The 27089-nt window shown below is 45.9% G+C and overlaps 2 protein-coding genes across 3 annotated transcripts in view; one reads left to right on the top strand and one right to left on the bottom strand.

Annotated features, from left to right (window-relative positions):
- Positions 1-1191: 1191 nt before the first annotated feature.
- On the bottom strand, positions 1192-4171 carry TDGF1 (teratocarcinoma-derived growth factor 1). The gene is made up of 5 exons (XM_040247271.1): positions 4132-4171; positions 3916-4050; positions 3329-3443; positions 3138-3247; positions 1192-1497 (listed from the first exon to the last, which is right to left on the bottom strand). Exons 1-5 carry the CDS (start codon positions 4169-4171, stop codon positions 1385-1387), a joined length of 513 nt encoding a protein of 170 aa, XP_040103205.1. The 3' UTR covers positions 1192-1384.
- Positions 4172-15847: 11676 nt separating this feature from the next.
- Positions 15848-27089, top strand: part of LRRC2 (leucine rich repeat containing 2) — a 39376-nt gene continuing 28134 nt past the window's right edge. Inside the window, exons 1-2 of one of the 2 annotated variants that reach the window (XM_040246815.1) lie at positions 15848-16010; positions 25666-25809. In XM_040246815.1, the coding sequence (XP_040102749.1) occupies positions 25685-25809 (125 nt within the window). In that variant the 5' untranslated portion in view covers positions 15848-16010; positions 25666-25684. The remainder of the gene's footprint in view (positions 16011-25665; positions 25810-27089) is intronic. The other variant, XM_040246816.1, reaches the window with a different exon arrangement.

Raw genomic sequence — 27089 nt, 5'->3', positions numbered from 1 at the left:
GCAATTTTGCATCTGTAGGGCATTCATCTGGAAAACCACAAATTATGGATCCAACAGTATGTAAATAATGGAAACAGATCTTGTCCCTCACAGCAGAGCACACACACCAAAGCCACAAACAAAACTGAGCACCACCTTGAGCTCTTGGCCTTTCTAGTTCCCTTATCTTTAAGCCTGTTGTAGTCATCACGGTCCATATGAGAACAAAAATAATACACCCTCACTGCGGAAAACAGAGAAGTGAGAGGAAAAATGCTACCACCTAGAAATAACCACAGTTCACACATTGGTCAATGTACTTCCCACTTTTACTAGATAGAACAGATACATATTTTTTAAATTGGCCTTACAATATATGGTTTTATCACTGGCTTACAACTAAACATACTGTGAACATTTTCTTTTACCACCATTGAAATAATTGCATAGTATAGAGAAATCATAATGTATTAAGCAATCTTTATATATCAGGGGAATTTAGATAGTTTTTTTTAAAGGAGACTTTATTCTTTTCCCCTGGGCTTTCCTAGTGGCTCAGAGGTTAAAGCATCTGCCTGGAATGCGGGAGACCCCGGTTCGATCCCTGGGTCGGGAAGATCCCCTGGAGAAGGAAATGGCAACCCACTCCAGTACTCTTGCCTGCAGAATCCCATGGAGGGAGGAGCCTGGTAGGCTACAGTCCATGGGGTCGCAAAAAGTCGGACATGACTGAGCAACTTCACTTTCACTTTTATTCTTTTTACAAATCCTTCAGAAAACAGGTGCCCTTGTCTCATACAGCTTCCTATAGATGACAGAAACTTGCCCTTCAACTTAGCCTTTTAACTTGCTTCTCTGTAGCCACTGGATCAACCAAGACATTCATTTTATTTTCTCAAATCTCTCCCATTTGCTCCCACCTTCCTACCTAGTCACCCAGGATATATGCACACCTCCATCACTCTAGCACCGTGTCTCTCACTGTGGATATCTGCCCCCTTCCTTCTCTTCTGCTCCCCTTACAGGTCCTTCCTTTCCAAGATACTATCTTAACTGATGTCAATCAACTCCATTCAAAGCTTTATGCTCAGTTCCACATTGAGAGTAACCTTTAATAATCTGAATATAGAATTCAACTGTTTAAAGGAAATTATTTGTAAGCCCTTGGCAGTTACATGTATCAGAAACACAGGAGTTGGGCACTTTTTTTTCTAATTAGTTTTTTGGAGAGAGCGGGGCAGAGGAAAGTAATTGGCGCTTCAAGGAAATCTTTTTAGGGACCACAGGGAAATCTATTCACTATTTCAAGGCAACTAACAAATTATCATCTCTCAGTTGAGACATTAGAGAGACAGCCTTTACAGGTCATGAAATCTGCATGACAAATGTTGAAAAGAAATGTGGGTTAATAATAACTTTGTATAGCAAGGCAGATGCCAGGTAGCATAAGAGCACATGCAGACAGTGTTAATTCTGGAGTCCTGGAAGCTGTGAGGTGCTCATCCATCACATGGCCGTCTGGAAGATAGAGACACTTGGTCATTAAAGAAGATCCCTCTGGCACTTTATCCTGTTGCCCACATGGGTGACTCCTCTACGTGAGCCCCAAAGCAGTTAGGGTCCAAGACTGAGTACAATGTGCTTATGGGATCAACAGTACCTACCAATTACGTGCAGTCAGACTCCCCTGAAAAAATATTTTGACAGAAGATGCCACAGGCCCACTGTTAACTTGGTCTTTCTCAGACCTGGGAATCTAACCCTGCCGGTGAAGCCTGTAATTGCTGGCGTGTAGCAGAACTTGGTTGGGGTCTGATGATAAGGAGACAGCATATTTCAGGTCCCAAGTTCTGGGGAGGAAATATGGTTGCTACCTATCCAACCACGCCACCCGCACCTTCCAGTCACCTACCCTGGGTCTGATGTGTATGCATATTTGTGTGTGTGTGTTCGTTACTCAGTCACGTCCAACTTTCTGCAGTCCCATGGACTGCTGCCTGCCAGGCTCCTCTGTCCATGGACTTCTCCAGGAAATCTTCCCAACCCAGGAATCAAACCCAGATCTCCAGCATTGCAGGCGGATTCTTTACCGTGTGAGCCACCAGGAAAGCCCACCTGGGTCTGATACCCAATGTAAATAGACAAGACAATCCCGCCTGGATCGGTGTCCCATCTTGTACTCAATGAAGCATCTGTGTTCATTTTCAATTTGTTGAATATTTTCCATTTCTAACATCTTCAGGGTCAGGACTAGGAGAGGCCTCTGAACTAGGGTGGCCTCTGAAATCTGGCTTAGGTTGGGGTAGGGAGCAAACCCTCTCCTCTTGTTCTCCTTTATGTCCCTGCCCTTCCTGTCATTGTTTTTCTCAAATCAGTAAAAATCAATAAGGTGAAAGGGTTCTGAGACCAATCACCAGGGAGTGCCGTACAAGGACCTTTTAGGATCCATGGAGAAGCTCCTATGAAAGGAGGAGGGGGCTCGGATCCTCCCGTGGAATTTAAGTACAATACTAGAAGTTGGGTTTTCCCAACCCCGCTCTGGGCTTCCCTTGTGGCTCGGCTGGTAAAGAATCCGCCTGCAATGCAGGAGACTTGGGTTCGATCCCTGGGTTGGGAAGATACCCTGGAGAAGGGAAAGGCTACCCACTCCAGTATTCTGGCCTGGAAAATTCCATGGACTGTACAGTTGATGGGGTTGCAAAGAATTGGACACGATTGAGCGACTTTCACTTGCAAGTTAATTAGCAGACGGCTGCCTTCACTTGCAATCCCACTCTGGGGTGGGCACTAACTGAGCTGCCCCCACGGAGTCTGCCTGGGTTTCCCTGCCCAAAGAAAGGAATACCAGAGAGCATCTCTTGGTATTTAAGAGGTCAAGACTTTTCTTGTTTATTTTCCTCTACAGAGTTTCACGTCCTATAAAGTGTCAGGTAGACTCAAAGTAACTCTCCACCTGGCACAACTAGCCACATACTGAGGAAGTAAATATCAAGGGTGCCAGGATGAACATCCAATCTGGAGTCCTCGATGCTTTTACAAGCAGACCTTTGACTGACAGCTTCCAGCAAGCCATGTGGTAAGAGGAAAGACACTAGTAACTAAGTGTCCACAGGCCACTAACTAACCGGAGAGGGCAAAAGAGGGGACCCGCTGCTTACCACAACCAGGTAGGAATGACTGAGGAAAGCAGCGGAGCTGGCCATGCCAGCATTTACACATGGAACACTTCCTGGGCAGCCAGGTGTCATGGGGCACAGACCCACAGTTCCTGAGGATGAATGGACATGCAGATTTTAAATCCCCACTTCTCCTCCCCTCTGCGCCCCCAGCCCCCTTTTCAAGGACTTACTCTTTGCGAGAGTCATGCTCACAGTTGCGTCCATAGAAAGAGGGAGGGCAGGCACAAAAGGACCCCAGCATGCAGGTTCCCCCATTCAAACAGCAGGTTCTGTTCAGCTCCTTACCTGAAATGTAAGAAGAGGTGGCTGAGAGGGGTGGAGGGACTGAAAAGGGAGTTCTCTTAAAAGGTTAATATGGCGGTAAGGGCTTCATCTCCCCAAAGTGTTTGCAGATGTCTAAACATTGTAAATCTCACTGAATAAGACTCTGCTTTTTAGTGTTCCTTTGGCTACCTGTGCTTTTGAGCAGAGAAATCTTTTTTCATGCCCAAGCCAGTGGTGGTACCTGGAATCCCCAGCGTGGTGGGATCAGGTGAGGGAAACTTGCGTTCTGCGAGAGAAACTGTTCTGTGGTGGGGTGGAGGGCAGTGTGAAGTGCATGCCTGTATGGTCCCCAGAATCAAACCCAGTCCAGCTATCCCTCTACCCAGCTCCAGAATCACTCTTTTAGGCGAAAGTGTCAAAAAGATACTCAGAAAACACATAAAGGACCACGATAAAGATACCACACTGTACATCTAAGGCGGGTACGTCTTACTCTTTTGGATTCCCATGGATGCTACAAACTGGGAAGGCTGGTGACGAATTGCAGGCTCCTCTTGGGACCAAAGGCCATCATCTCTGAAGGTCAGCTCTCCCTGTGACGGACGGGCAAGTTCAAGGTTGCCCAATCCTGAATGACAAAATTAACTCCTTGAGTCTATGTTCCAGCCACTTGAAAATTGCCAGTGATCAAAAGAACAAAGTCTCTTACCAGCGACTAATCCCAGTTCAAGTGCTCTGGAAAAGGCCATGATCAAAATCACACTAGGAAGAGGAAATCAGACCTTCATTAGCAAAACAAAGCAAATAAAATCCCTTTGAGTTAACACCACAGGCCACTAGGAAGAGAAATCCTAGAGCACCACTTTCCTCCCCCTCACCCCTTTCTTTTTAAATGATTACTTTATATAACAACCCAAGGAAAGATGATGAGAATAAAGTCCAACTAATTTCCAGCTCTTTCCAATACGTATCCTCACATGCATATAATTTTAAGTGTCTTCTGCCTTCTATATCACATATTTTTCTCCTGCACCTAGTTTTCATAGTAATTTTAAATGGCTGGATGACATTCAATGTCATCGACAAATCACATTTCACAAACTATTTCATTTACATCAGTCATTTAAAAGATGTTGAAGGTTAAAAAACAATTCCCATTATTCTTGATGGTTTCCAAATATTGAAAACCTGTCTATAACTTCAACCTTCTCAGAAGTATATTTTAAATTTCGTTGTAATATTGACCTGTTCTTACAAAAGAGGAGGAAACCACTAGTCATGTCATAGGCAGAGCCAGTAACCTGACTGAAGATGTTAAAAGCCAATAACAAAGGTAGATGCAACTACCAGGTCTTTTAGAAAAACAGCAGCACGGTCGGCAGCTTTTTAAGGTTTGAATGAGATGAAATAGAAAAATGCAGAGGTACAGAACACGTTTCCTAAGCTGGCAAACTCTAGTAATAAAAAGCTCACACTCAAGATCGGTTCATACCTGTAAGAAAAGCGCTCCATCTTCCTCTGGTCTGTGGCCCCTAACAATTTAGAAGGAAAAAAATATTAACCCGGCTTTAATTCACAGTCATTGCCAAAACACCCAAAGGAAAATGTTAATTTCTTGGCGTGCAAAAGAACATTTTAAAAGAAAAATATTCCAGATGAGAAATATGCTTTCCCCCAAAGTTCTTAGAAGCAGAAGTCGGGCCGTCCGGCCAAAGTAGGGGACTCCTCACGGGTCTGTCCTAACAAACGCTTGGACTATAACCTTCAGGGAGATTCGCCTTCCTCAGTCGCAAGCCCCGGGGTTGTGGGGACAACCCTCCCTCGGGTGGGCGGGGAGGCGGCAGCCCGTTCGCATTACAATGCTTAAACACTCCGGGGTGGAGGTGAGAGGCTGCGAGGCGGCCAAAGAGAGAATGGAAAAGGCCATTCTTGTAAAACTGTTGCTAATTAGCCCTAATGTCTGTATCATTAGTTTCGGGTTAAAAATATCAGATTTGCTGTTTTTAAAAAAAGGGCAAACCAATTACTGTATCGAGGTGGTGGGAAAGTATTGCTTTAATCAGGAAAACTGAAACACCAAGTTTGGGTCTCCTAAGGAGTTGATGTTTTATAAGTTTTATTTCCCGAAATTTGCTTTCATTTTTGGTTTTCCCAGGACAGGTGTGTTGAGCCCGTGGTCGAGAAGGGTGTGTCTCGGGGGTGGGAGGGAAAGGTGAGGACTCAGGGAAAGTTAGGGTTAGGACAGAAGTTCAGGGTTAGGAAGAGGTTCCTGCCCCCGCTGGAGTGAATGGGTGTAAATTCCAGGCGCACCTGAATTGCAAGCGAGGCTGGAAGGAAGCACTGCCGGCGCCAGGCGGGTGGGTGGGCTAGGGGAGGCAGGCAGCGAGGCGGAGTGTCCGGCCGGCCGGGGCCTGTGCCTTCCTGGTGGACCGAAGGCCGGGGCGCAGCCGCTAGCGGTCTGCGCAGGGGGTGCCAGGCCTGCTCCAGGAAAAGGATGTAGAAACACGGCCGCCTAGCCTGGGAGGCCATTTCAGCTTTGCCACTGGGCATTTTAACAGTCTCCCAGGGCTCAATGTGCAGTCTCTTCCATCCCCTTAGTCTGCCCTGTCCTCCCTTCCCACCACGACACCGGAATTAACCCGATTTAGCTGTGTCCTGTATTACCCTAAAAGTATTTATTTGGTAATTTCAGTAAGCTCCAGACGCTGCTGCTGGAGAGGCCTGTCCCTGAGCCTCTTGAAACAGAATAGGACTCTTTGGGGCCCTCCCAGGTATAAAAAGTCCCTCCGTGTCCCTTGTCTCCTGTTAGTCACACAGGAGCAGACTCAAGCAGTTAATGATTAGGACAATAGAGTCACAGAATCTTTAGTTCCTCCCTGAAGGAGGCAGATAAGTGTCTGATGCACATTCCTGAGCTGTACTGCAGATACCAAAATTGCCACCAAAGGGAAAAGGCTAACTGCACGATGACCAGACTATAGCCATGACATAAGTTGCTCCATCTTGAGCAGCACTGATTCTCTGAAAGTGAAAGTGGCTCAGTCGGGTCAGACTCTTTGTGACCCCATAGTCTATACAGTCCATGGAATTCTCCAGGCCAGAATACTGGAGTGAGTAGCAGTATCCTTCTCCAGGGGATCTTCCCAACCCAGGGATTGAACCCAGGTCACCCACATTACAGGTGGATTCTTTACCAGCTGAGCTACCAGGGAAGCCCTATGTCTGGCCAGCACAATTCCAAGAATTGGCCTCAGGAGAATGGGGAAAAAAACTGACCCTGGAGTTGAAGATTAACTGGGCTTGAAACAATCAAGATGACGCTGACACAACCTGCTACTTGGCTCCAACACACCTTAGCCCACAATACTTCCCTATTTCAAAGTGGGTGAGGGTTTACTAACCCACTTTCTTGAATTTCCTCTGGGAGAGGATCAATCCTTGAAGGAATCCTTAAATTGGAATTTTATCTTCTAGTCAAGGAGATCATAATTGGCATGAGGAGTCTTTGCAAAATGATTACTTAAAATGTTAATAATGAGATGCAGCTTTTGGAGTCTCAGTGGGCATGTGAGGGAAGCAGAGAATATTTCTTATACCATGTCAGATCCTTCCACTCTAACAATTCTTTGTTGCTCATGTTCAGCTTGAAATTACAGAAGACTTCTTCACCCTTTTTCCCTAGACTTGAAAGGAAAATCTGACAGTGGGGGTTGTCACTGAGGAATTAAGACTCTAACTAGGGACTGTCAGCAACTCAGCATTCCAAGTCTATTTCTTTTTCTTTCTTTCTTTCTTTTCGTTGGCTGCACTGAGTAGCTTTGGGGCCTTAGTTCCTGATCAGAGATCAATCCTGTGCCCCAACAGTAGAAGGGTGAGGTTCTAACCACTGAGCCATCAGGGAACTCCTCCAAATCTATCTCTTCATTTTTCACTATGCCTGACTTCTACCATTAGCTTGGCTTAGCTTGCTACAGATAGAGAAAGCTGTTGATGCATACCAAGATTGAAGATTAGTTTTTTAATAGGTCTCACTTCTGTTCCCTACTCTCTGGTACTAGCTGACCAAAGATTTGTTCCAACCGCAAGCAAGACCTGGTGGCTACTTGGAACCTTGTGATGGGGACAGTCATCTCTGGATATAAAAGACTGCCCCTTCCCCTGCACATAGCCCCTTCCTCTTTTCCCTGGGTAATCTCTGAGCAAACCTGGGGATTTGGTTCTTTGTGACACGAGTCTCTGTCTCTCCAGGGTTGCTGGCTTCCTTAATAAGGTTATCTTTCCTTTTACCTAACACTTGTCTCTCAGTATTGGACTCTAGAGCAAAGAGCTGCTGAGAGTGGATTTGGTAACACTTTCACCTAATACCTGAGTGCTCCAGATAATTTAATTTGTTATTAAATACATCCTAAGTCATGAGTGAAAGTGAAAGTGTTAATCGCCCATTTGTGTCCGACTTTTTGTGACCCCATGGACTGTAGCCTGCCAGGCTCCTCGGTCCATGGAATTTCCCAGGCAAGAATACTGGAGTGGGTAACCATTCCCTTCTCCAGGAAATCTTCCTGACCCAGGGATTAAACCTGAGTCCCTGCTTTGCAGGCAGATTCTTTACTGTCTGAGCCACCAGGGAAGCCCCTAAAGTCAGGAGTAGTTTCTAAAAATCATCTATGCCTAATTTCTAAAGTAAAAGCCCTGCATTTACCTAATATTGCCAGGCACACAAATGTGAAACTTTTATCTAGTACTAAAATGGCCCAACTCTTCTGAAGACTTAATAAAATTCAGGTTCTTTATGTCTTGGAGCAAAAGGAATTCAGTAAGAGGCAAAGTGATGGGTAAGAAGTATAGATTTATTAATATACTTTGTAATGAAGTTGCAGGATAATGGAGCCCGAAAGGATGGTCATGCCCCAGGTCTCAGGTGAGTTCTTGGGATGGGCCACCAAGTGAAAGTGCTTGGCTTTGAGTAGGAAGGAATTCAAGAGTGAGCCATAGTAAAGTGAAAGCAGAAATACATATTCCACAGGCAGAATGCGGTCCATCTCAGAAGGCAAGAGCGGCACCGAATTGTTGGGGTGGTTAGTGGGAGGATTATTTCATCTATTTTGAGGAATTAGACCACCGTGTCCTTTTTGGCTTTCCCTCTCAGAACAGTCATGGTGCGACTGGATGTGTCATTTCGCATATGCTAATATATTTCAACGAGCTTATAATGAGGCTGCTGCTGCTGCTGCTGCTGCTAAGTCGCTTCAGTCGTGTCCGACTCTGTGTGACCCCAAAGACGGCAGCCCACCAGGCTTCCCCGTCCCTGGGATTCTCCAGGCAAGAATACTGGAGTGGGTTGCCGTTTCCTTCTCCAATGTGTGAAAGTGAAAAGTGAAAGGGAAGTCACTCAGTCGTGTCCGACTCTTCGCGACCCTGTGGACTGCGGCCCACCAGGCTCCTCCGTCCATGGGATTTTCCAGGCAAGAGTACTGGGGTGGGGTGCCATCACATAATGAGGCTACTGGAAGTCAGATCTTCCACCGTCTTGGGCCTAGTCAGCTCTAGCCAGGTTCTGTTGTCTGCAGTTTTTGTCAACGGCTGTGTCATTCTTTAAGGACTATGCTCCGCCCGCTTCCTGTGGCAGAACAGATCACAGCATCTGAGACCATTTCAGCATCCCTGTCTACCTGTGTGAACGTGACTAGTCCACAGGTGCTAAAGAAGAGTGGTTATTTGCTTCTACGCCAGCAGTTTAATTCTTGGGGGAATTAAATTTCAAATGATTTTTATTGGAAGGTAGGTCCCCATCAGAGCAATGGTGGAATGGGATGCAGCCTGTTTACTTAAAGCTGGTCGTTACTCCACAGTGGCTGACTAATTCCTGCAGTGCTTCAGCTCCCTGTGTGGCCTTCCAGCTTGTTTCACTTGTCACTCGAGATTCCGAGGGAATGAGCAACTTGGCCTGAAGCTCTAGAAGCTGGATGTGGAGGAGGGCAGTGCAGAAGAGAAGGCTAATCATCTAACTCAGGAGCTGCACAGAGGCTTAAAGAAAGAACAGTACATTCTTAGTACACCTTGTGCTTCATAGTCTTCAACAATCCAGCGTGCTAAGCAGATAACTGGCAACGTTAGTCTCATTTTTTGGATGAAATAATGGCTCCCATCTGTGGACTTACAGGTCTTTTCCACAGAAGCTGGGCAGGTCTGTGGCAGAACTGGCAGAGGGACACCACCCCTGCCCTGACACTTCCTTGTTTAAAGGGGCTCTTGTGGAACTTTTGGGACTTGGAATAGAACCCCTGGAAATCACCTCCTCATTTTCAGGAGAGAATCAAGGCCCTGAGTCTGGTGACGTTTGCATGACTGGTGTGAGTTCAGCCTGCAGCCCACACAGGATCTCTACATACCCCAAAACTGGAGCTCACTGAAAAGATCTGTGTTCCCCAGAGGGACAGAGGGCAGAGAAAGTCTAGTGTATGCAGTAGACAGAATCTGGGCTAGTTTTAAGTTTTAAGATAGGAAGAGGATAAGGGGAGGGGAGGGCTGAAGTGTTTGAGTGGCTAGATATTTGGTATTGGGCTGGGGACCCATAGGCTGTTCATTCAAAAAGTATTTAATGAGGCTACCGTGTTGCTGGTCAAAGGCTGGGCTCTGGGGACACAGTGATGAAAGGTGACCCCACCGCTCAGTGGAGGAGAAAGGACAGACATGATTGTAATTGTGCTGCTGTCTCTGGGTGGGGAGTTGATTGACATCTCTGAGACAGTCACTGGACACCTCTGCTCGGTCACTGCTGAAACTGCCAGAGCCCACCCAGCATCTGGCCAGTAATTCCTGTGTTAGGGACCCATGGAGGGTCTGGGGTTAGGAGATCCTGGAATGGGCGTTCCCCGTCACTGGCAGCCCACACTCTCTGTCAGCGCCAGATGGCCTTGGTCTCAGGGTGGTTCACTACCGCCCTCTTGTTGTCCAACCCCAGTCGCTGTGCCAGTGCACAAGGAGGCCAAACAAACCTAAACGCGCACTGGGCACGTGAACTTGGGTTCAACAACACTCTGGGTTGTCTTGCATTAAAAACTGGGGCAAAAGAGAGTTGTGTGTGTTTAAAATATACAAGAAAGAATTTGACTTAAAACCAATCAACCAACCAAGAATAGTCAAAGCAAAATAATAATAATAATAATCCTAACAGAGATTTCCAGTGTTTGTCTCAGTTTCAAGGAAGAAAACACCTTTGGAGGTAGGATAAGTCTTTAGCTTTAAAAAGTCAATTCAGCGTTTCAGTGGTTGAGACCGTTTAGAATGAAACCTCAGCTGAAGTGAAGTTGCTCAGTCGTGTCCGACTCTTTGTGACCCCATGGACTGTAGCCTACCAGACTCCTCTGTCCCTGGGATTCTCCAGGCAGGAATACTGGAGTGGGTTGCCATTTCCTTCTCCAGGAGATCTTCCCAACCCAGGGATCGAATCCGGGTCTCCCTTATTGCAGGCAGACGCTTTACCATCTGAGCCGCCAGGGAAGCTCAAATAGTTAGTAAAAAGAATAGCCATTTCTGCAGCATGATGATGAGGTTTAAGGTCAAAGCCTACTTTTTCACAGGACTCCTAGGGACAGTTGTGTGGCCCCTCTGTCATTGTCTCCTCCGGCCAGAAGAACAATGAGCCAGGCTGGGGAACTTCAGCTGAGGGGTGTAGATGCTACCAAGCTCAGCACCCAGCGGCTTCTGATAAAACCCAAGTGACACTCTGGCAGGAGTGGAGCCCTTACCCGTTCATCAACAAGTACATGGCTTTCTCTTTTCACCAGTTAACTTAGCAAATAGCCACTGGAAACCTCTTCTGTATTTGCACAGACCTCTGTGTGGGGTTCAGAAGAATAGGTTCTTGCTCCCAAATCTCTGCAGTCTCAGAAGGAAAGATTGTTCAAACGAGCCAATTTAATGCTATACTGTTGTAGAAATTGGGTAAGAGGGACAGAGAAGGCCTTAGGAGGAGACTGCTTGTGTGTGTGTGTGTGTGTGTGTGTGTGTGTGTGTACGTGTGTACGTGTGCGGGGTGGAGGGTATATCATATCAATTTCTATATAGACATAAACTATCTCATCAAGAAATACTTGCTGTGTTTCTACATTTACAGTGAGCTCCCTTGAATGTATATCCTGGTGACTTTGGGGGAATATTTCTAGCCAGTAAGCTTGTAGCACTGGAATTGTTTGGTTAAAGGGAGAACATTTCCAAATTTATTTTCCAAGAAGGTTGCGCTGGTTTCCTCTCCCTCCCTTTTCTTCCCTTCCCCACACATCCCCAGGTCCTTAACAGCTGGCTGCAACAAGCATCTTGTGCGAGGGTGCTAAGTCGCTTCAGTTGTGTCTGACTCTTTGCAGCCCAATGGACCACAGCCTGCCAGGCCCCTCTGTCCACGGGATTCTCCAGGCAGGACTACTGGAGTGGATTGCCATGCGCTCCTCCAGGGGATCTTCCTGACCCAGGGATTGAACCCAGGTCTCTTACATGTCCTGCATTGACAGGTGAGTACTTAATGACTAGCGCCACCTGGCTTGCAGGATCTGCTTCCTGACTGAGGCTCAAACCCACGCCCCCTGCAGCAGAAGCACAGTATCTTAACCCCTGGACCGCCAGGGAAATCCCACAAGTATCTTAATTTTTGCTGAATCTGTTTGTGAAAATAGTATCCCCTTGTTGTTTGGATTTGCACTGTTGTTTACCGGATGCTTGTATTTCTTTTCCTATGAACTGGCAGGTGGTGCTGAGAGGGCAATTGAACTGGAGTGTCCCTCATTTTGTCAACCCCGTTGTTAACTACCAGTTTCCTTGTCTTTCACCAGCCCCTCTCCTTATGCCTTATCCCCCACACCAGCGGATCCAAAAACCTGGTCTTCTGGAAATCTCACTTCTGCAGGCTCTAGAGCAGTGTCTGTCTGTCTGTGCTGGTTTCCTTTTGGCTAAATCTTATTCCGTCTGCCGCATCTCACTTTCTAAATGAGAAGGTGGGGTGGGCGTGGACTAGGTCTTTGAGAAGCTCCAAAGGAAAACAACTTGCGCCCCCTAGCCTGAGCTAGGAAATACAACAAAAAATACTCCCTGCCGACAACAGTGAAGGAAAAAATAAGTGAATCTTAAGTACTCTGCTGCTGCTGCTGCTAAGTTGCTTCAGTCGTGTCCGACCCCATAGACGGCAGCCCACCAGGCTCCCCCGTCCCTGGGATTCTCCAGGCAAGAACACTGGAGTGGGTTGCTATTTCCTTCTCCACTCTGAGCAGTGCTGAATTCTGGGCAACTTATTCAAGAGAGGTCACAATGTATAAGACAAAATAGTCTTGATGCAGTTACCAGGAACCATGTTAGGGTAGGGGGAATTCTGATTTAGAATCCTAAACATGGCTATGGTTTAGAATTCTCACCAAAATTTTTCTCTTTTCAATCAAATTAGTCAGATAGTTACTCTGCTGAGCACACTAGAGGAGACAGGATCTCCTAGACTGGATTCTTGTTCCTTTCCCACTTCCCCCAGAAAAGATGAGCCCAGTAATGTATTCCAAGTACCATTTTAGTGTTATCAAAAAAACTGCTGATGGGGAAGGAGCCGTCATTTCCTGATGGCCCCCTGACCAGGTCGAGGTCAGTGGCCCCGGACAGACAGACAGATGGGCAGACAGACTCTTTGAAGGGACTTGGGAAGGTGAACTGGGGTCCCACTTGGTTTCACAAGACGTGGAGGATCTCATTTTAAAGTGCTTCTTAAGTGGATATTGTATCAGATTGCATTCAGACATTCTTCACAGCTCTTAATGGTTTTGAAATGGATGAAATGCAAGTGGAGGGACGGAGGGAGGCCAAAGTGCAAAACCCAGGCTGTATCAGAGACCTGTTAAAGTGCTCCAGGGAGAAGATTTCCTGTATGCAAATGACCCTGGGCACTTTGAGTTGCTCCCCACTCTGGAAACTCAGTTGATCCAGGATAGCTATCTGAAGTACGGGAACTGTGAATAAATGATATTCTATTAAGCCACTGAATTTGTGAGAATTTGATACAGCAATATAAGATGAATAGGTAAAATTTTTTTAATGAAGTATGTTTTACATTGATAAAAGTCCACAAGTAATTAGGGTTACAGGTTAGTAGTGAATTATTCCAAAGTCAGAACCATGGAACCACAACCCAGCTCAAGAAGAAGAATATTACTAGAACCCCAAAAGTCCACTTCCTGTTTTTTCACAACCACCACTCACTCCCTCTTCCTCAGAGCTTTTACTTTTTAAGTTTCTAATCCCAAAGGTGGGGTTTCCATGGTTTTGACCTTTTTATAACCATCAGTGTGCATGTATATCTGCTGCTTTTTGCTCTTCTTTGGGGAGAGTAATCTATATTGTTTGTAGAAGCTTGTTCATATTCAATTGCTGTATAGTATTCCATTGCAGCACCCCTAATGGAAAAGATCATTCCTATAATACTAATCTATCATGTTATTTCATTAGCAATCAGTTGTTCATGTGCTTGTGTGAAGTGGTTTTTTTCTTTTCTAATGCCTTATTCTCTCTTCTTATACCAATATCATTCTGTCTTTAATACTGTAGCTTTATGCTTTATAATTAAAAAGTCCTTGATATTCAGCATAGTAAGTTATCTCCCTTCCACACGTCAGCTTATAGCAACTATTCTTGACCTTCTACATTTCCAATTAATTTTTAGAATGTTTTCTAAATTTCTAAAAATTTCTGCCAGGATTTTGATAAAAGCACATTGATCCTTTAGAATTACTATCTGTGTCATATTGAGTCTTCCAGCCTATGAAGATCTGTTTAGGTGCTGTTTAATTTCTTTAAGAAAATTTTTATTAATAATTTCTATATAGAGATATTATAGAGTTTTTTGGATCATTCCTAACTAAATATTTGTTCTTTTAATGTTAAAGTGAATGGTAACTTTTACTTCCATTTTTGTGGCACTAATTTTTATATTGATCTTGTATCCAGTGCTCTTAACAAATTTACTTATTATATTAGCTAGCACTGCCATACTAAATACAGAGACAAAGGGTCTTAAACAACAGAAATTGATTTTCTCACAATTCTGGAGCCTAGAAGTCCAAGATCAAGGTATTTTGAGGTTTGATTTCTTCTGAGTCCTCTCTTCTTGGCATGCACGTGGCCATCTTTTTGCTGTGTCTCCCAGAAATTTTACAAGCTAAGAAATCTGACAGATATGAGAGATCAGATCATCAGTGATTATTTCATTATCTTTTTCATAACACTCAGTTTTTTTGATTTATCACATTCACCACAGTTTACCGTTGGATATTTAAATGCTTGTTTAGAGGACACTCTTCCAACAAACTGTGATATTCCAAAGGGCAAGATCCTGTTTAATTCACTACCAAATGCTTAATACCAAACATATTTCCAGGAATATAGTAGGCACTTAATAAATATTTGGTAAATTAATAGATGAATCCCTGTGGAAGAAAATAAGTATGTATGAGAGATTTCTTTCAGTTAGTTTTATGATTGTAGTTTCCACTTTTGGTAATGATAGAAAAGGTAAATCAGATCTGCAGAAAACAATTAGAAAGTTGGACAAAATAATTTTGAAAAACTGGCTTAATAATCAGTAGATCACTTGGATTCAATAGCTAGTGCAGCCTTCCTGAACCCAGGGCGTTGAGCTCAGGCAGGACTGAGTGACCATGTCAATGTCAGCTTAGTATACCATTTTAAATGGTAGCTTAATTAAAATGCCAATAAATAGAAAATGTTCCATATAGAAAACAGTCCCTCAGAAATCAAACTATTTTCTAATTAGAGTTCTTATGTATGTATTAGACAAAGGTGTTTTGCTGTTTTAGGGTGAAGTGTGTGAGGAACTGTTGCCCTGAAAGGGCACTGAGAGAGGTTGTCTTGGACGTGATTACTGCTTATTAAGTGACTATCACATCGTCCCAACGTTGGATATCAGGAAAACATATTTGCCAAATTAGTAAAATCTCTAGACAGAACCTAAACTGACATATGTTTTAGGAAATTAATTTCTTAATTAAATTAAGAAAAAAATGTAGCGTGAAACCAAGATTTCGGACATCTGTTGCCTCAAATACCCGGGAAGAGGGGTCGGGGAGACAAGCCCTTACATTTCCTTGGTTATATGGCTTTCTTATCCTGCTTTTTGTTTGGTTCCTAGTTTAGCGGGCTGAGAACGCGGCACCCTTGGCCTTCTCCGGCCTGTTTTATTTAACACGCTTCAGGATTTCCAATGTCAAAAGGCAAGGCCGACTGCAGGGAGGTGCAGATAATCCCGGGTTGTAGGGCTCAGATTGGCCAGTTTGTCGGCTGCCCTGTGCCAAACCCTCCCCTCCCAAGTCTGTTTTGTCTCATGCTGGCTGAGTCACATAGAATAGATAGATAGTTTATCAGCACATGTCCTACAGATCATATTATCAGCTTACAAATATAGCCCGTTAGCACACAGGCGGGCAGGCTCCCGTGGTCGGAGCGTTTCCGGCCGCAGCCTGTGGCTGCTGCGGTGTAAACAGGCAGGCTCGGATTCCGCTCAGAGAGCCGAGGCAGGGGTTCAGGTTTGCAGCGTGATCACGGGTAGGTGGGCATGGGGTGGGGGTGGGGGTGGTCAGTGCGCCGCAGCTCCTGAAACTGGGGGGAACTGTGGGGAAAGCGAGGGAGAGGGTGTGTGGCACCTGCGGATGTGGTGGTGGGGGGCAATGCCTCCTTGTTTATGTCTGTTCCTGCTGTGCCAAGGCTTGAATGTGGATGCAGGCAAAAGATTCCGCATCTATCTGCGTTTTTACGGCAGGGCCTGGAATTGAAGGAGAGCCTGTGGGCCGGCCTGTCCAAGGCGCGGGTCTGCTGGCGCCGGCTCCGCACATTCCTGCTCCTGCTTAGTGAGTTACTCCCAGCGGCACCCTTGTGCCCAAGGGTGAACTCAAAGCCTGCTGGTCCAAAGTGCTGTCCAAGGGAGATAAATCATCTTTGTTTGTGCTTCTTAAGTGCCGGGGAGGGGATGATCAAGTGGCTGGGGAAGTCTGTCCTGCAGGAGAGGCTGGGGGTGAGGGTGGGAAAGTGACTGGAAACCCAGAGAATTGTCTAGTTTTGTAAGCAGTTCCACTGTCTTGGTGGCTCTTCTAATGACCAGATCCTCTCTGTTAACTCAGAGGCTGGGTGTTCTCCCAAAGAACCTTCTGTTACCATGGCTGATAGAGAAAAGTCCCCAGGTGCTCACGTATTATATCTCTTGTGCTTATCTTATGTTTAATTGGGAACAATGTCTGTCTTAATTTCTTCTTTTCTTTAAATAACTGACAGCTTTTTGAGGTTTACTAGGTGCCAGGTACTGTCTTAAGCACTTGCCACAAATGATCACTCGTGATCCTCCCACTAATCCTATAAGCTCAGTGCTGCTGTTACAGCGTGTCCTCATGAGAACACCGGGGTTCAGAGAGGTTAGGTGACCGTCTCAGGATGCAGGACTCCAGCCCTGCAGGCTGACTCTGAGACTGTCCTCTCAATCCTACCTGGAGCCTCTGCCTCCCATGGCCAGATTTTCTAGCCTAAAAAATTACCATAAAATAATGGGTGTCCCCGGGGGAACGCTGATCAAGGGACATAAAACGTGACTTAATTTAGAATTTGGCTGAAATAGTGTGACTGTTGTGACTGGCCTCGCTTGAAGATTTAGCCACTGTTTCCCCAACTGTTTCTATCAGAAAACTCACTCTGTGTGCCAACTCTGGGGTCCAGGCCTTATGTGAGGATGGGAAAGGATTTGTGAGCCACTAAAGACCCCAGTCTGCCATATTATTCTCCCACTGTACCTTGGTGCCACTGGAAGTTCCTGTTGCTTATAGTCATTCCCTTGGATCCAGCAAGGCTGATGATAGGTGTTTTCTGCACACAGAGGATACACCTAGATAAACACTATGGAAGGCCTGATGCTGGTCAGTGCAAGGGAGGGTCCCTGGGGGCTCTGAGGGGCAGGTGGGGAGGAGGCAAGCCAGCCTTCTCTCCCTGTGTCTGGTCCAGGTGACCCCTGACACCTGCTCCCTCCTCCCCCATTTGGTACTGTCCCCCCTCCCAGCCTCACAGAGGCAGCATCAAGCCTGGCTTGGAACCTGAATTGTGGAGTTAGTTGAGTCTCCTCCCAGACTCCCCCAGATCCCCTCCACTCTAAATTCTCTGAGATGAAGCCCTGCCACCTTCCAGCCCAGTCTGTCATTTGACGAAGAGTGAGAAGACTGGGTGACCCGTAAGCCTCTCTTCCCACCTGGAACCCTGGCCTATGACTCTAAGTGGAGACTAGAGTTCTGGGCCAAAGGACATGTTCTTCCATCACCCCCTGGCTCGGGATAGTGGACGGTTCTGTAAAGTGGTTCTGATATACCTGACTTGGGGAGGGAGCACGGAAAACCATTCAACTAAACCCAGAAGAACAGTCCTTTCCACTCTCTCACAGTCCCTGTGGGACTATCCACCCTCCTCCCAAACACCCTTCAGGGCATCCGTCCCCTTCTGGCTCCCACAGCAGCTCCTTCAGTCTCTGTTGTCGAATCCACACGCCGCACTGAAATGTATCCCTTTAAACATCTGTTCATCCCTCCAGATTGAAAGCTCAGAGGCAAGGACATCCATCTTTCTGCATCTAATGAGTGTCCCTAAATGTCAGTTATTTAGGGTTCCTTGGAATCAACGAGCAGAAATACACACCAGGTAAACAGGCTGCATACCCGGGGTTTCTGTGTTGAGATTCAGAAGCAGGAGCCTGGCGCCTATAGCCCTCTCTAGTTCCTGTGTCTGTTACTGTTCTGTGACTTAGCGTCAAGGGCTGACTTGAAGGGTCAGGCTCTGAGCCCCAATCTGGAGCCCCTTGGATGGCAGCTCCCGCCAGTAAACCATGTTTCTGTCAGTCGACGGGCAGATAAAGTATAGTTGAACAAATGGTCGAATGATTCAACTTGTACGATATGCTGTGAAGTAAGTAAGGAACAGTCTGAGAGACAGAACAGCAGGAGGCTCTGCCTTAGACAAAGAGGCCACGCTAACGGGAGAACAGCGCTAACGGGAGAACAGCAGAAGCTGAGTCCAGGGGCGTAGGGGTGGGGGGAGTTGTTTGGACGGGGGAAAGGTCTAGGCAGAGGGAGCCGCATGTGCTGTCTGAGGGGGTCGAAGCAAGGGGCGGACAGGCTCTGAGGAGCAGAGCAGTGGGGGCGAGCGGGGGGTCTGGCTGAGGGGAGGTCACGCCAGGGTCTTATTGGGCCCTGTGAGGAGCTGGGGTCTCCCTCTCAGCCCAAAGGGAAGTCTCTGGAGGACTTGGGCCAGGTGGCAGCATGGTCTGGTTCTCCTCAGATGGTGATGCTCACCACTGTGTAGCAAATGGATTGGACGCGGGTGAGTAGGAAGCCAGGAGACCAGCTGTGAGGCTTTTGCACAACTGGGGCCAGATGTGGCATGGATTGGTGGTGAGAAACGCATGCCCTCTAAGACCTACAGGGTAGATTGGATGTGTGTGTGTTTGTGTGTGTGCATGTCTTCATAGTGGGTGATCAGGGTGAGGAAACAGCATAAAGAAATGACCTCCAGATAAATATGAAGCCATTGTCAAGCTGGGGAATTAAGGCAGCCGGGATGGATAGATTCTAGATGAGTAAGTTTGGAGGGAATTGTGTTTCTTTTGAGATACGTGTGAGACGCGGATATGTCGAGGAAGCACGGGCACCAGATGTCACTATAAATTAAGACTAATTTTTATAAGTGCCTCCTTTTTACTATTTTACCATTTATTTATTGCTGTATAAAAATGATCCCGACATTTCAAAGGATAAACATTTGTTTTCCCATACTTTTGAAGGGTCCAAACCCAGGAGTGCCTTAGCTGAATGATTCTGGCTCAGGGTCTCTCATGACGTCTAGATTTTGGCCAGGGCTACAGTCATCTGGAGGCTTGACGAAGGCTTGAGGACTTGCTGCTAAGACAGCTTCCACTCACGTGGCTATTGGCAGGAGTCCTCAGTTTCTCTCACGAAATTTCTCACCCGGAATTTCTCCATAGGGCTGCTTGAGCACCCTCAGGACATGGTGGCTGGCTTTCCCTAGAGGGAGTGAACTGAGAGGGAGGGTGATAACTCATGTCAGAAGTCACACACCATCACTTTTACCACACTATAGTCATTAGAAGTGAGTCCATAAATCCAACCCAAGGTCAAGGAGAGAGGAATTAAGCTCTAGCTTTTTAAAAAGAAGAAAGTCGACACGTTTGTCCATGTAATTTAGAGCTCTCACATCCACTAGAACTTTGTGTCCAGGAAAAACAAAGCAGAGAGGAGGCCGATTCAGGGCAGGGGAGCAGGTGGCACTCAGTCAGCAGCCTGGGGGAACGAAAGCTGCCCTCTCTTACTGTTCACGAAAGCTGGGGTCAGCAAAGGACCACGCACAAGCTGGGCACAGGGGGACTGCCAGGGCAACGTAAGCCGTGGAGACCAAACTGGAGTAAGGCCCTTTGTTCCTATTCTACCTAGACTCTCAGCACCTGTCTACCTGGCCAGCCATATCTCAGTGCTGCCCAGGGCCCACACTGGTTGCCATTCACATATTTGAGACTCTACTGCTGGCACCTGCCAGGCCCCAAGCAGTCGACTCTCTGCTCGAGAGTTGGTGAGTTAGCGTGTCACTGACCTTCAGCCCGCTGTCCAGCTTGAGATGAGTGGGAGGGGAGGACACACAGGCATCACTAGGGCAGAGAACGAAGCTGACTGTAGCGGGTCTCCCTCCCCTGCCCCATGCTTGTGGCCTGCTTTTCCTCTTGGGTCTGTCGTTTGCTCTGGTCCTGAGAATGTGTCCAGTGGGCAACAACTGGGCAGAAGCATAGATGCCAGCTTGTTGCTTGGGCAGGCCCTTGCCAGACAAGCAGGAAGACCAGGCATTTTCTCTTTTGTTATATAAGTACTTTCATAAAATATTTACTATCTTGCCCTTTACTAAAAGTTTGCTGATCTTGCAGTAAAGCAAATGGTTTTTCCAGGAAAAAAAAAAGATTTTTTTTCCACTGTGAATCCAACCTTTGAGCATCTCTGAAGGTTGACATTGTCCCTCAGGGCCTGAAACACTGCAGGGGAGTGAACCTGTACACACTTTGTACCTGTGTCCTTTTCTGTCCTAGTGAGGGACACAGTGGATCCCTCCCCTCTCACAGTCCCAAGTATTTTCTTCTCTGGAAGGTGCTCCGTGGTTGTAGACACTGTGGCCAAATCTAGGGAGACTTGTTCTCGTGATTCTGTGCTCACCTTGTGAAGCCAGCTCTCCAGCAGAGAACGGGCATGAGAGTCCTCTTGGAACCATGAATCCTTGCTGTTAAGTTTATCGTGGACCCAGCCTAAAGCTCTGCCTTCTTATGCTGCCTCAGGAGAGTCTCCTTGGTTGTAGTGTTTTCTCTGAGAGGTTAACGTTTTCTTTGTGTCCAGGGTTTGCAGACTGGACCCTGCAGAGGTTAATTTTTCTCTTCTGCTATGGTGTATGTAGTATTGCTTTTGTTTAGTTGCTCAGTCGTGTCCGACTCTTTGCAACCCGGTGGACTGTAGCCTGCCAGGCTCTCTGTCCATGGGATTCCCCAGGCAAGAATACTGGAATAGGTTACCATTCCCTTCTCCAGGGGATATTGCCGACCTAGGAATAGTGGATTCTTTACCACTGAGCCACCCGGGAAGCCTTTGGTGTAGTATACTTTGGTGATATTTCTATAGCTCTGCAGAAAGTTAATGCTTAGAAAATTGCGTTTTATGTAATTACCTGAAAGAGTAGACTGGATGGAGGTCATGGTACAAAGAAGAGATTAGCTTTGTGAATTTGCCAGGGGACTCTCATTCCCCCCAGGCTGCTAAGCAAGTGGCACCTGCGTTCGTCCTTGAATCTGCCTCCTCTCTGGCTCCCCCATCCCCTCCCTGGCTCCAAATGGCTTTTTATCCCTGGATGGAATGACTCATGGGCTCTTGTCGTAAAACCACTTTCCCAGTCTCAGCCCCACCCATGGGGCTATGACCTCCTGGGTTAAGGTCAAACCTGCTCAATTGTCTAGGGGCCCCTGGACTTCAGCCCTGTCCTGCACAGGGTGCCAGCAGCTGGGCTGGACCTGGGACTCAGGAGCTGGTGTTCCTCCGCTTCCCAGGATCTCTGCTTGTTACAGTGTAGATCCCCAGCATACACAGTCACCACTTACTGTTCTTAGAGTCTCTAGTTTTCATTACGCACATTTGTAAGCAGAACATCTAACAGGCAAAACTTTGACTTAAATCCTGGCACATTCTGAACCCCCTTAGTTGAAGGATAGCACCTCTTTTTCTGCTTGGCAGAAAATGAAAATAATGAACATGGTTAGATGACATTCAGGATAGACTCTTTCCCACCAAAATACTGAGACTAATGTTGGTTTAGTGAAAAGTGTTAGTCACTCAGTTGTATCCAACTCTTTGTGACCACATGAACTGTAGCCCACCAAGCTCCTCTGTTCACGGACTTCTCCAAACAAGGATAATGGAGTGGGTTGGCCATTCTCTTCTCCAAGGGATCTTCCTAGCCTCGGGACTGAATCTGGGTCTCCCGCATCACAGGCAGATTCTTTACTGTCCGAGCCACCAGGCTTACAACTGTTTAAAAATATAACACAAAGGCATCAAGAAGAGGCAATCTCTGTAATTCAGGGACTTTAAGTACATATCTCTAAATGCATAGAAATTAATGTACAGATCTGGTTACTTTCTGTGGATTTACTGACCTAAGAAAATTAAAGAAATACCACAAAAGAATCGGAGCCATGATTGGCTGATCTAGAACACACACCCTGGACAGGAAGCGAGTCTTCCAGCTTTAGTTATTCTTGGATGACTGGCTGTCTACACTACTCAAAAGCAGTTCACTTTATTTTGGCCTTGTGGTTTGCTTTTATTTGTAGACTTGGATTATGTGCAGAGATTTCCTCAAAGAAACTAGGCCGCCTGATTCTTTCTCTTTTAACAAGTATTCTCCATTACTGGCTATAGTCTTTAATTTCTTGTTTTCAAGCTGATGCTTGGCATTCCTTTATGAAAGCTTTTTTGTCAAAAGTCAAAGCCTTAAGACTTTTGCAGCTTAGGGGAATTCCCTAGTGGTCTAGCGGTTAGGATTCTGTGCTTTCACTCCAGAAGATGTGGGTTCAATCCCTGGTTGGGAACTAAGATACCACAAGCCACAAGGTGTGGCTTAAAAAAAAAAAAAAAAGTGCTCCTGAGCTAAAGGTAACAGAGTAAGGAAAGCGGTGAAAGAAAAATTAAATGCAGAGATTTCTGGTTTGGAGTAAGATGGAACAGGCAGATTCTTTACTGTCTGAGTCAGCAGGGAAGCCCAAGATGAGCAAGCACACTTAACCCATCCCTCCTTCTAAATGCAGCTTTAAAACCTGGACATACTGTACAGAACAGCAACATGAAGTCCCTGAAAAGGAAACAGTTGCAAGAGAAGAGGGAAGGACACCAGGATTCAAAGTAACACAGAACCTGTGGTCTCTTCCCCATTTCCCCCCCTCAAGTATTCCCCAGCTTGGACTCAAGGCAGCCTGAAACCCAGAATTGAAGACAAAGTACTTAATGTTGCTCCAGGAGTGAGAATGGGGCTCCTAATGCTCAGAGAAGGGGGGGTAAATCCCTCTCTTTTACCTTTTTCTTTTCTCCACTCTCTCATGCCTCAGCCCGCATAGGATTGTGTAGCAGGAGCTGTGAAGGACACTGGGGAGAAGATGGGTGGTGGAGGACGTCAGTCACCCAGACTATGAGAGAGAGGATGCTTCCTTTCTGATCGGAGAGACTGTGGTCCCCAAAGGGTGGAGGAAAGTCTCATTGAGTTTTCGCTCTCACTGTCCTCCTACTGCTTGAACCAGTTCACTTGTTAGACATGCATGGTAGAGCAGGATAGCTGAAGTCTCAGGTCTCCGACCAGAGGACTGAAAAGTGAGCCCCAGGAATCTGGAAGGACCAGAGAGATCACCAAGAGGGAGGGGCTCTGGAGAACAACCCTGAAAGGTTGCTTATGAACTCCTGGGCTCATCCCCGAGCTGCACCTCTTCGGATCTGATCCTACAGCATGTCCAAGTCTGCTAGAACGGACCCCCAGGATGGACCATCACACCGTCCCAGGTGGCCACTAGGTGGCGCCCGTGGAGCAGCTGAATAGTGCTGCCAAGTCGAGAGGGATCTGTTGCGTGAGTCCCAACCTCAGGGGGCAGGCTGGAATTCGAGGTCTGAACCCAACCAAACTGATCACCTGCGGTGTGAGCTATCACCTTATTGCCTCTCAGCTCATAGTGCATCCTTCAGTGTGTGAATTCTGTGGTGTACGATGGAATTCCTCTAAGTATTTGTCCTCTGACGTGAACATCACGTTAACCTTTCTCCGGAGAGGACCCTGCAGGGACCGTGTAGTAGGAAGAGGTTTCCTGCTTTTCTCGTGGTGGGTGGCCTGCAGGACGAGAGGAAGTTTTTTTTTTTTTTGCAAATCATACCTCTGGCAAAGGACCAGTATCTGGAATATGTAAAGAACTGCCACAACTCAACAATAAAAAGACAAACAGCCCAAGTTAAAAAATGAGCAGAGAATCTGAATAGCCATTTCTCCCGAGAAGGTATACAAATGGCCAATAAGCACATAAAAAGATGTTCAGCATCATTAGCTACCAGGGAAATGCAAACCAGAAGACTCCCTGCACACCCACTGTGATGCCTGTAATACAAAGGGAGATACTAACCATGTCAGCGAGTATGTGGGGCTGCTGGGACCCTGAGACCCTGCAGATGGGGCAAGTGCTTCGGAAAACAGCCTGGCAGTTCCTGAAAAAGTTAAACGTAGAACTGACATATGACTCTCCAGTTCTAATCCTAGGTATTTACCCAAGAGAACTGAAAACATATGTCTACACAAAAACTTGCACCATTTGCACCTTTGTGAAAAATTCCCTTTAGGTAAAAGAGTTTCAGGGGAGACAAAAGACAGTCCCAGATGTCAGAAAGGAAAGAAGGGAATCAGTTGAGGTCAGTATTTTCAGCTCTTCAGACTAAACTCACGGACCTCAAATGTTCAGCTGCACAAACATAAGCCAATTCTCCCACTCATATTGGCAAGCCATTTGTGGAGAGCACAAACTTGAGGCAGAAGAGGAAATATTTGGTTTCGTATCCTCACTGACTGCTATTTAAAAGTGTCTGGAATTGGAACAGAGAGTATTCACAGCCATACTATTTGCCAGCTGACGCTCTGTGTATTTTGCAGATCAGGAAATGGATTTAGCCAGATTTCAATGCTGTAGGTAGGGGAAGTTTAAAACAATATATAGAAACTTGTGTTACTTCAATAAGGGAGAAAGTATGCCTTAATGGAATGAATATTGAAATGTACTTTTGATCGTTTTTTTTTTTTTTTTTTTTTGCAGTGAGCAAATAATCACTTAAACAGTGAAGACGAGGTGGGAAAATAAAAAGAAGAAAGAAATGTCATTCAGTGGGCTGAGAGTGAGGCAACCTGGGTGCAAATCTCTTATTCACTTTCATTCTTTCATTCACTCACTTATTCTTTCAATAAGTATTTATGGAGAGCCTACTATGTGCCAGGTGCCATGCTTGGTCTCACCAAGAGGTGATGACCAAGATGTACCTGAGTCTGAACTTTCTTGTATTTAGAAAACCACATAAACAGAGATCAGCAGCTTGTGAGGGTTCAGGTCACAGGGAAAACCTACAGGACAAGTGCCCAGGCTGTGTGGTTAGTCCCAGGCAGGAAAGTACTCAGTGGGGTTTGGTACAATGCTTGGTTTGTTACTTAATGGTGGTTGGTGTTTAGCCTCAGATAACTGGCATGTGTGTTTTAATTAATTCATCAAATTTATCTTTGAGCATGTTACAATGTATTTGGAAGATCAGATTCTAATAAATTTAATAGAATGTGGAACCGTGAAGCTTGAGGAATGCCCAGGGGGCTTTGGGAATCCATGTTTCAGCTGAGGGGTAAAGAGATGACGTTCTAGAGGAGATGACCTCAGTTGAGTGCTGAATTTTGACTTATAGACAAGAGTCCTCTCAGACCTTAAGAACATTAGAAACTGCCATTCTGGAAGCAACAGGGCATTTCATCATTAGTGGTAAAATTGATTCACTCATATTTTAAAGTTCAACTTAAAACTATTTTCTTCTCCGTGTGTATGAAGCTGACACATATGTTTCTTAAACAGGTAATTTCATGCTTCCAAAATGGGACATAAAGTGGTCGTATTCGACATTTCCGTCGTCAGAGCCTTGTGGGAGACTCGTGTCAAGAAGCACAAAGCCTGGCAGAAGAAGGAGGCAGAAAGGCTTGAGAAAAGCGCTTTGGAAAAGTATGTGTTTTCTGTACTTTGTTTACACTGTCTTCAGCAAATGGGAGGCTGCAGTTATGCTGTGGAGGGGGTGCCTCTCCTCTGAGATTTCTCCCTGTCAGTGACGTGTGCTCACTGGACTTCAGAGTCTGTTGCCCACAATGAACGTTTGATTCCTATAACAGTAACACGCATAGCTATAAGGACCCACACGCATCGCAGGCACCGTGCTAGCCATGGAAAGACAGCAGTGACACGAGAAATGTCTCCATAGTGAATTCTGAGAAGACTGCTCACCTCACCTCAGCAGGCTGTCTGATGCTCTCTCCCTGTGTGGCCACGCGAGGGCTGCTGTCTGTCCTGCACTCAGCCCTCCCCTGTTGAGCTGAACACTAGATAAGATTCATTGGGTCGATGCCGTTTTTACCTGGATTGGAATGATGTGGTTTGACTGCTATCACACACTCATGAAGTATGAGTAAAAGGGAGTTATTGTGTGTGTGAAAACTAAGTTGGGTGCTTTGGAAAAACTATGTGTGTGATCAGTCTGAACCACACAATTGAATTAACACTGTGCAAGACGGATACAAGTATAGTGAGCTAGAAAGGGTGCACATTCAGGTGGCTTTGCACATCTGTAATTTTTATTCCTTGTGAAGAAACTCAAACTAAAAGTCTTGGATGATGTGTTGTGGGTGTGGTTTATATAAGAAAGGCAGAGTGGGATTCTGATTGCAGATCCATTCTCAAAGGCAGTCCATGACTGCCATATCAAGTTGGCAAATGGTGACATATGTCGATACTTTAGGATAAAATAAAAATGTGTAGGACGTGAATGTCTCTTTATTCTTGGTTCTCCACTTCTCTGAACTATTTCGACCAAACAAATACTTATTCTGATCATGCTGGATAATGAAGCTGCTACTTGTAAACATCACTGCGAGGGGCTCTGTTACCTCAGTTCGTGGTGTTTCATTTTGTAATACTGTATTGGTCCCAACACTTAAATGTTATAAGTAGAGATAAAACAGAGAACATCATTCTACGTGAATGAAATTCAGTCATTTAGAGGGAGAGCTAGAGATGCTATTGTTAGGCTTTAAGTGAGGAATTTTTCATCCAATGAGGCAATATTGCCATCTAGGCTAAGACTGTGGGCTCATTCCCTAAGGAAAGAGTTTTTATTTGCACATTTACTGATTTAATTAATAGAGTCCTAATGACATTATTTTGTATGTTTATATTGTATTTGAAATTCTACCAAAATTGACTCAAGGGGAGGACTATTCAATTACATGGGT

Source organism: Oryx dammah, unplaced genomic scaffold (assembly GCF_014754425.2).
Source record: "Oryx dammah isolate SB20612 unplaced genomic scaffold, SCBI_Odam_1.1 HiC_scaffold_9, whole genome shotgun sequence".
Taxonomy (NCBI): domain Eukaryota; kingdom Metazoa; phylum Chordata; class Mammalia; order Artiodactyla; family Bovidae; genus Oryx; species Oryx dammah.
The sequence above is the reverse complement of the archived record's forward strand: the minus strand, read 5'-3'. Positions and strand labels throughout refer to the sequence as shown.

Excerpts from the sequence above, each read along its gene's own strand:
- TDGF1 (XM_040247271.1), bottom strand. The coding sequence starts at position 4,171 with ATGGCCTTTTCCAGAGCACTTGAACTGGGATTAGTCGCTG. Across the intron at positions 4,051-4,131 it reads TGAACTGGGATTAGTCGCTG|GATTGGGCAACCTTGAACTT; the intron begins GTAAGAGACTTT and ends TTTGTCATTCAG. Across the intron at positions 3,444-3,915 it reads ATCCATGGGAATCCAAAAGA|GTAAGGAGCTGAACAGAACC; the intron begins GTAAGACGTACC and ends CTTACATTTCAG.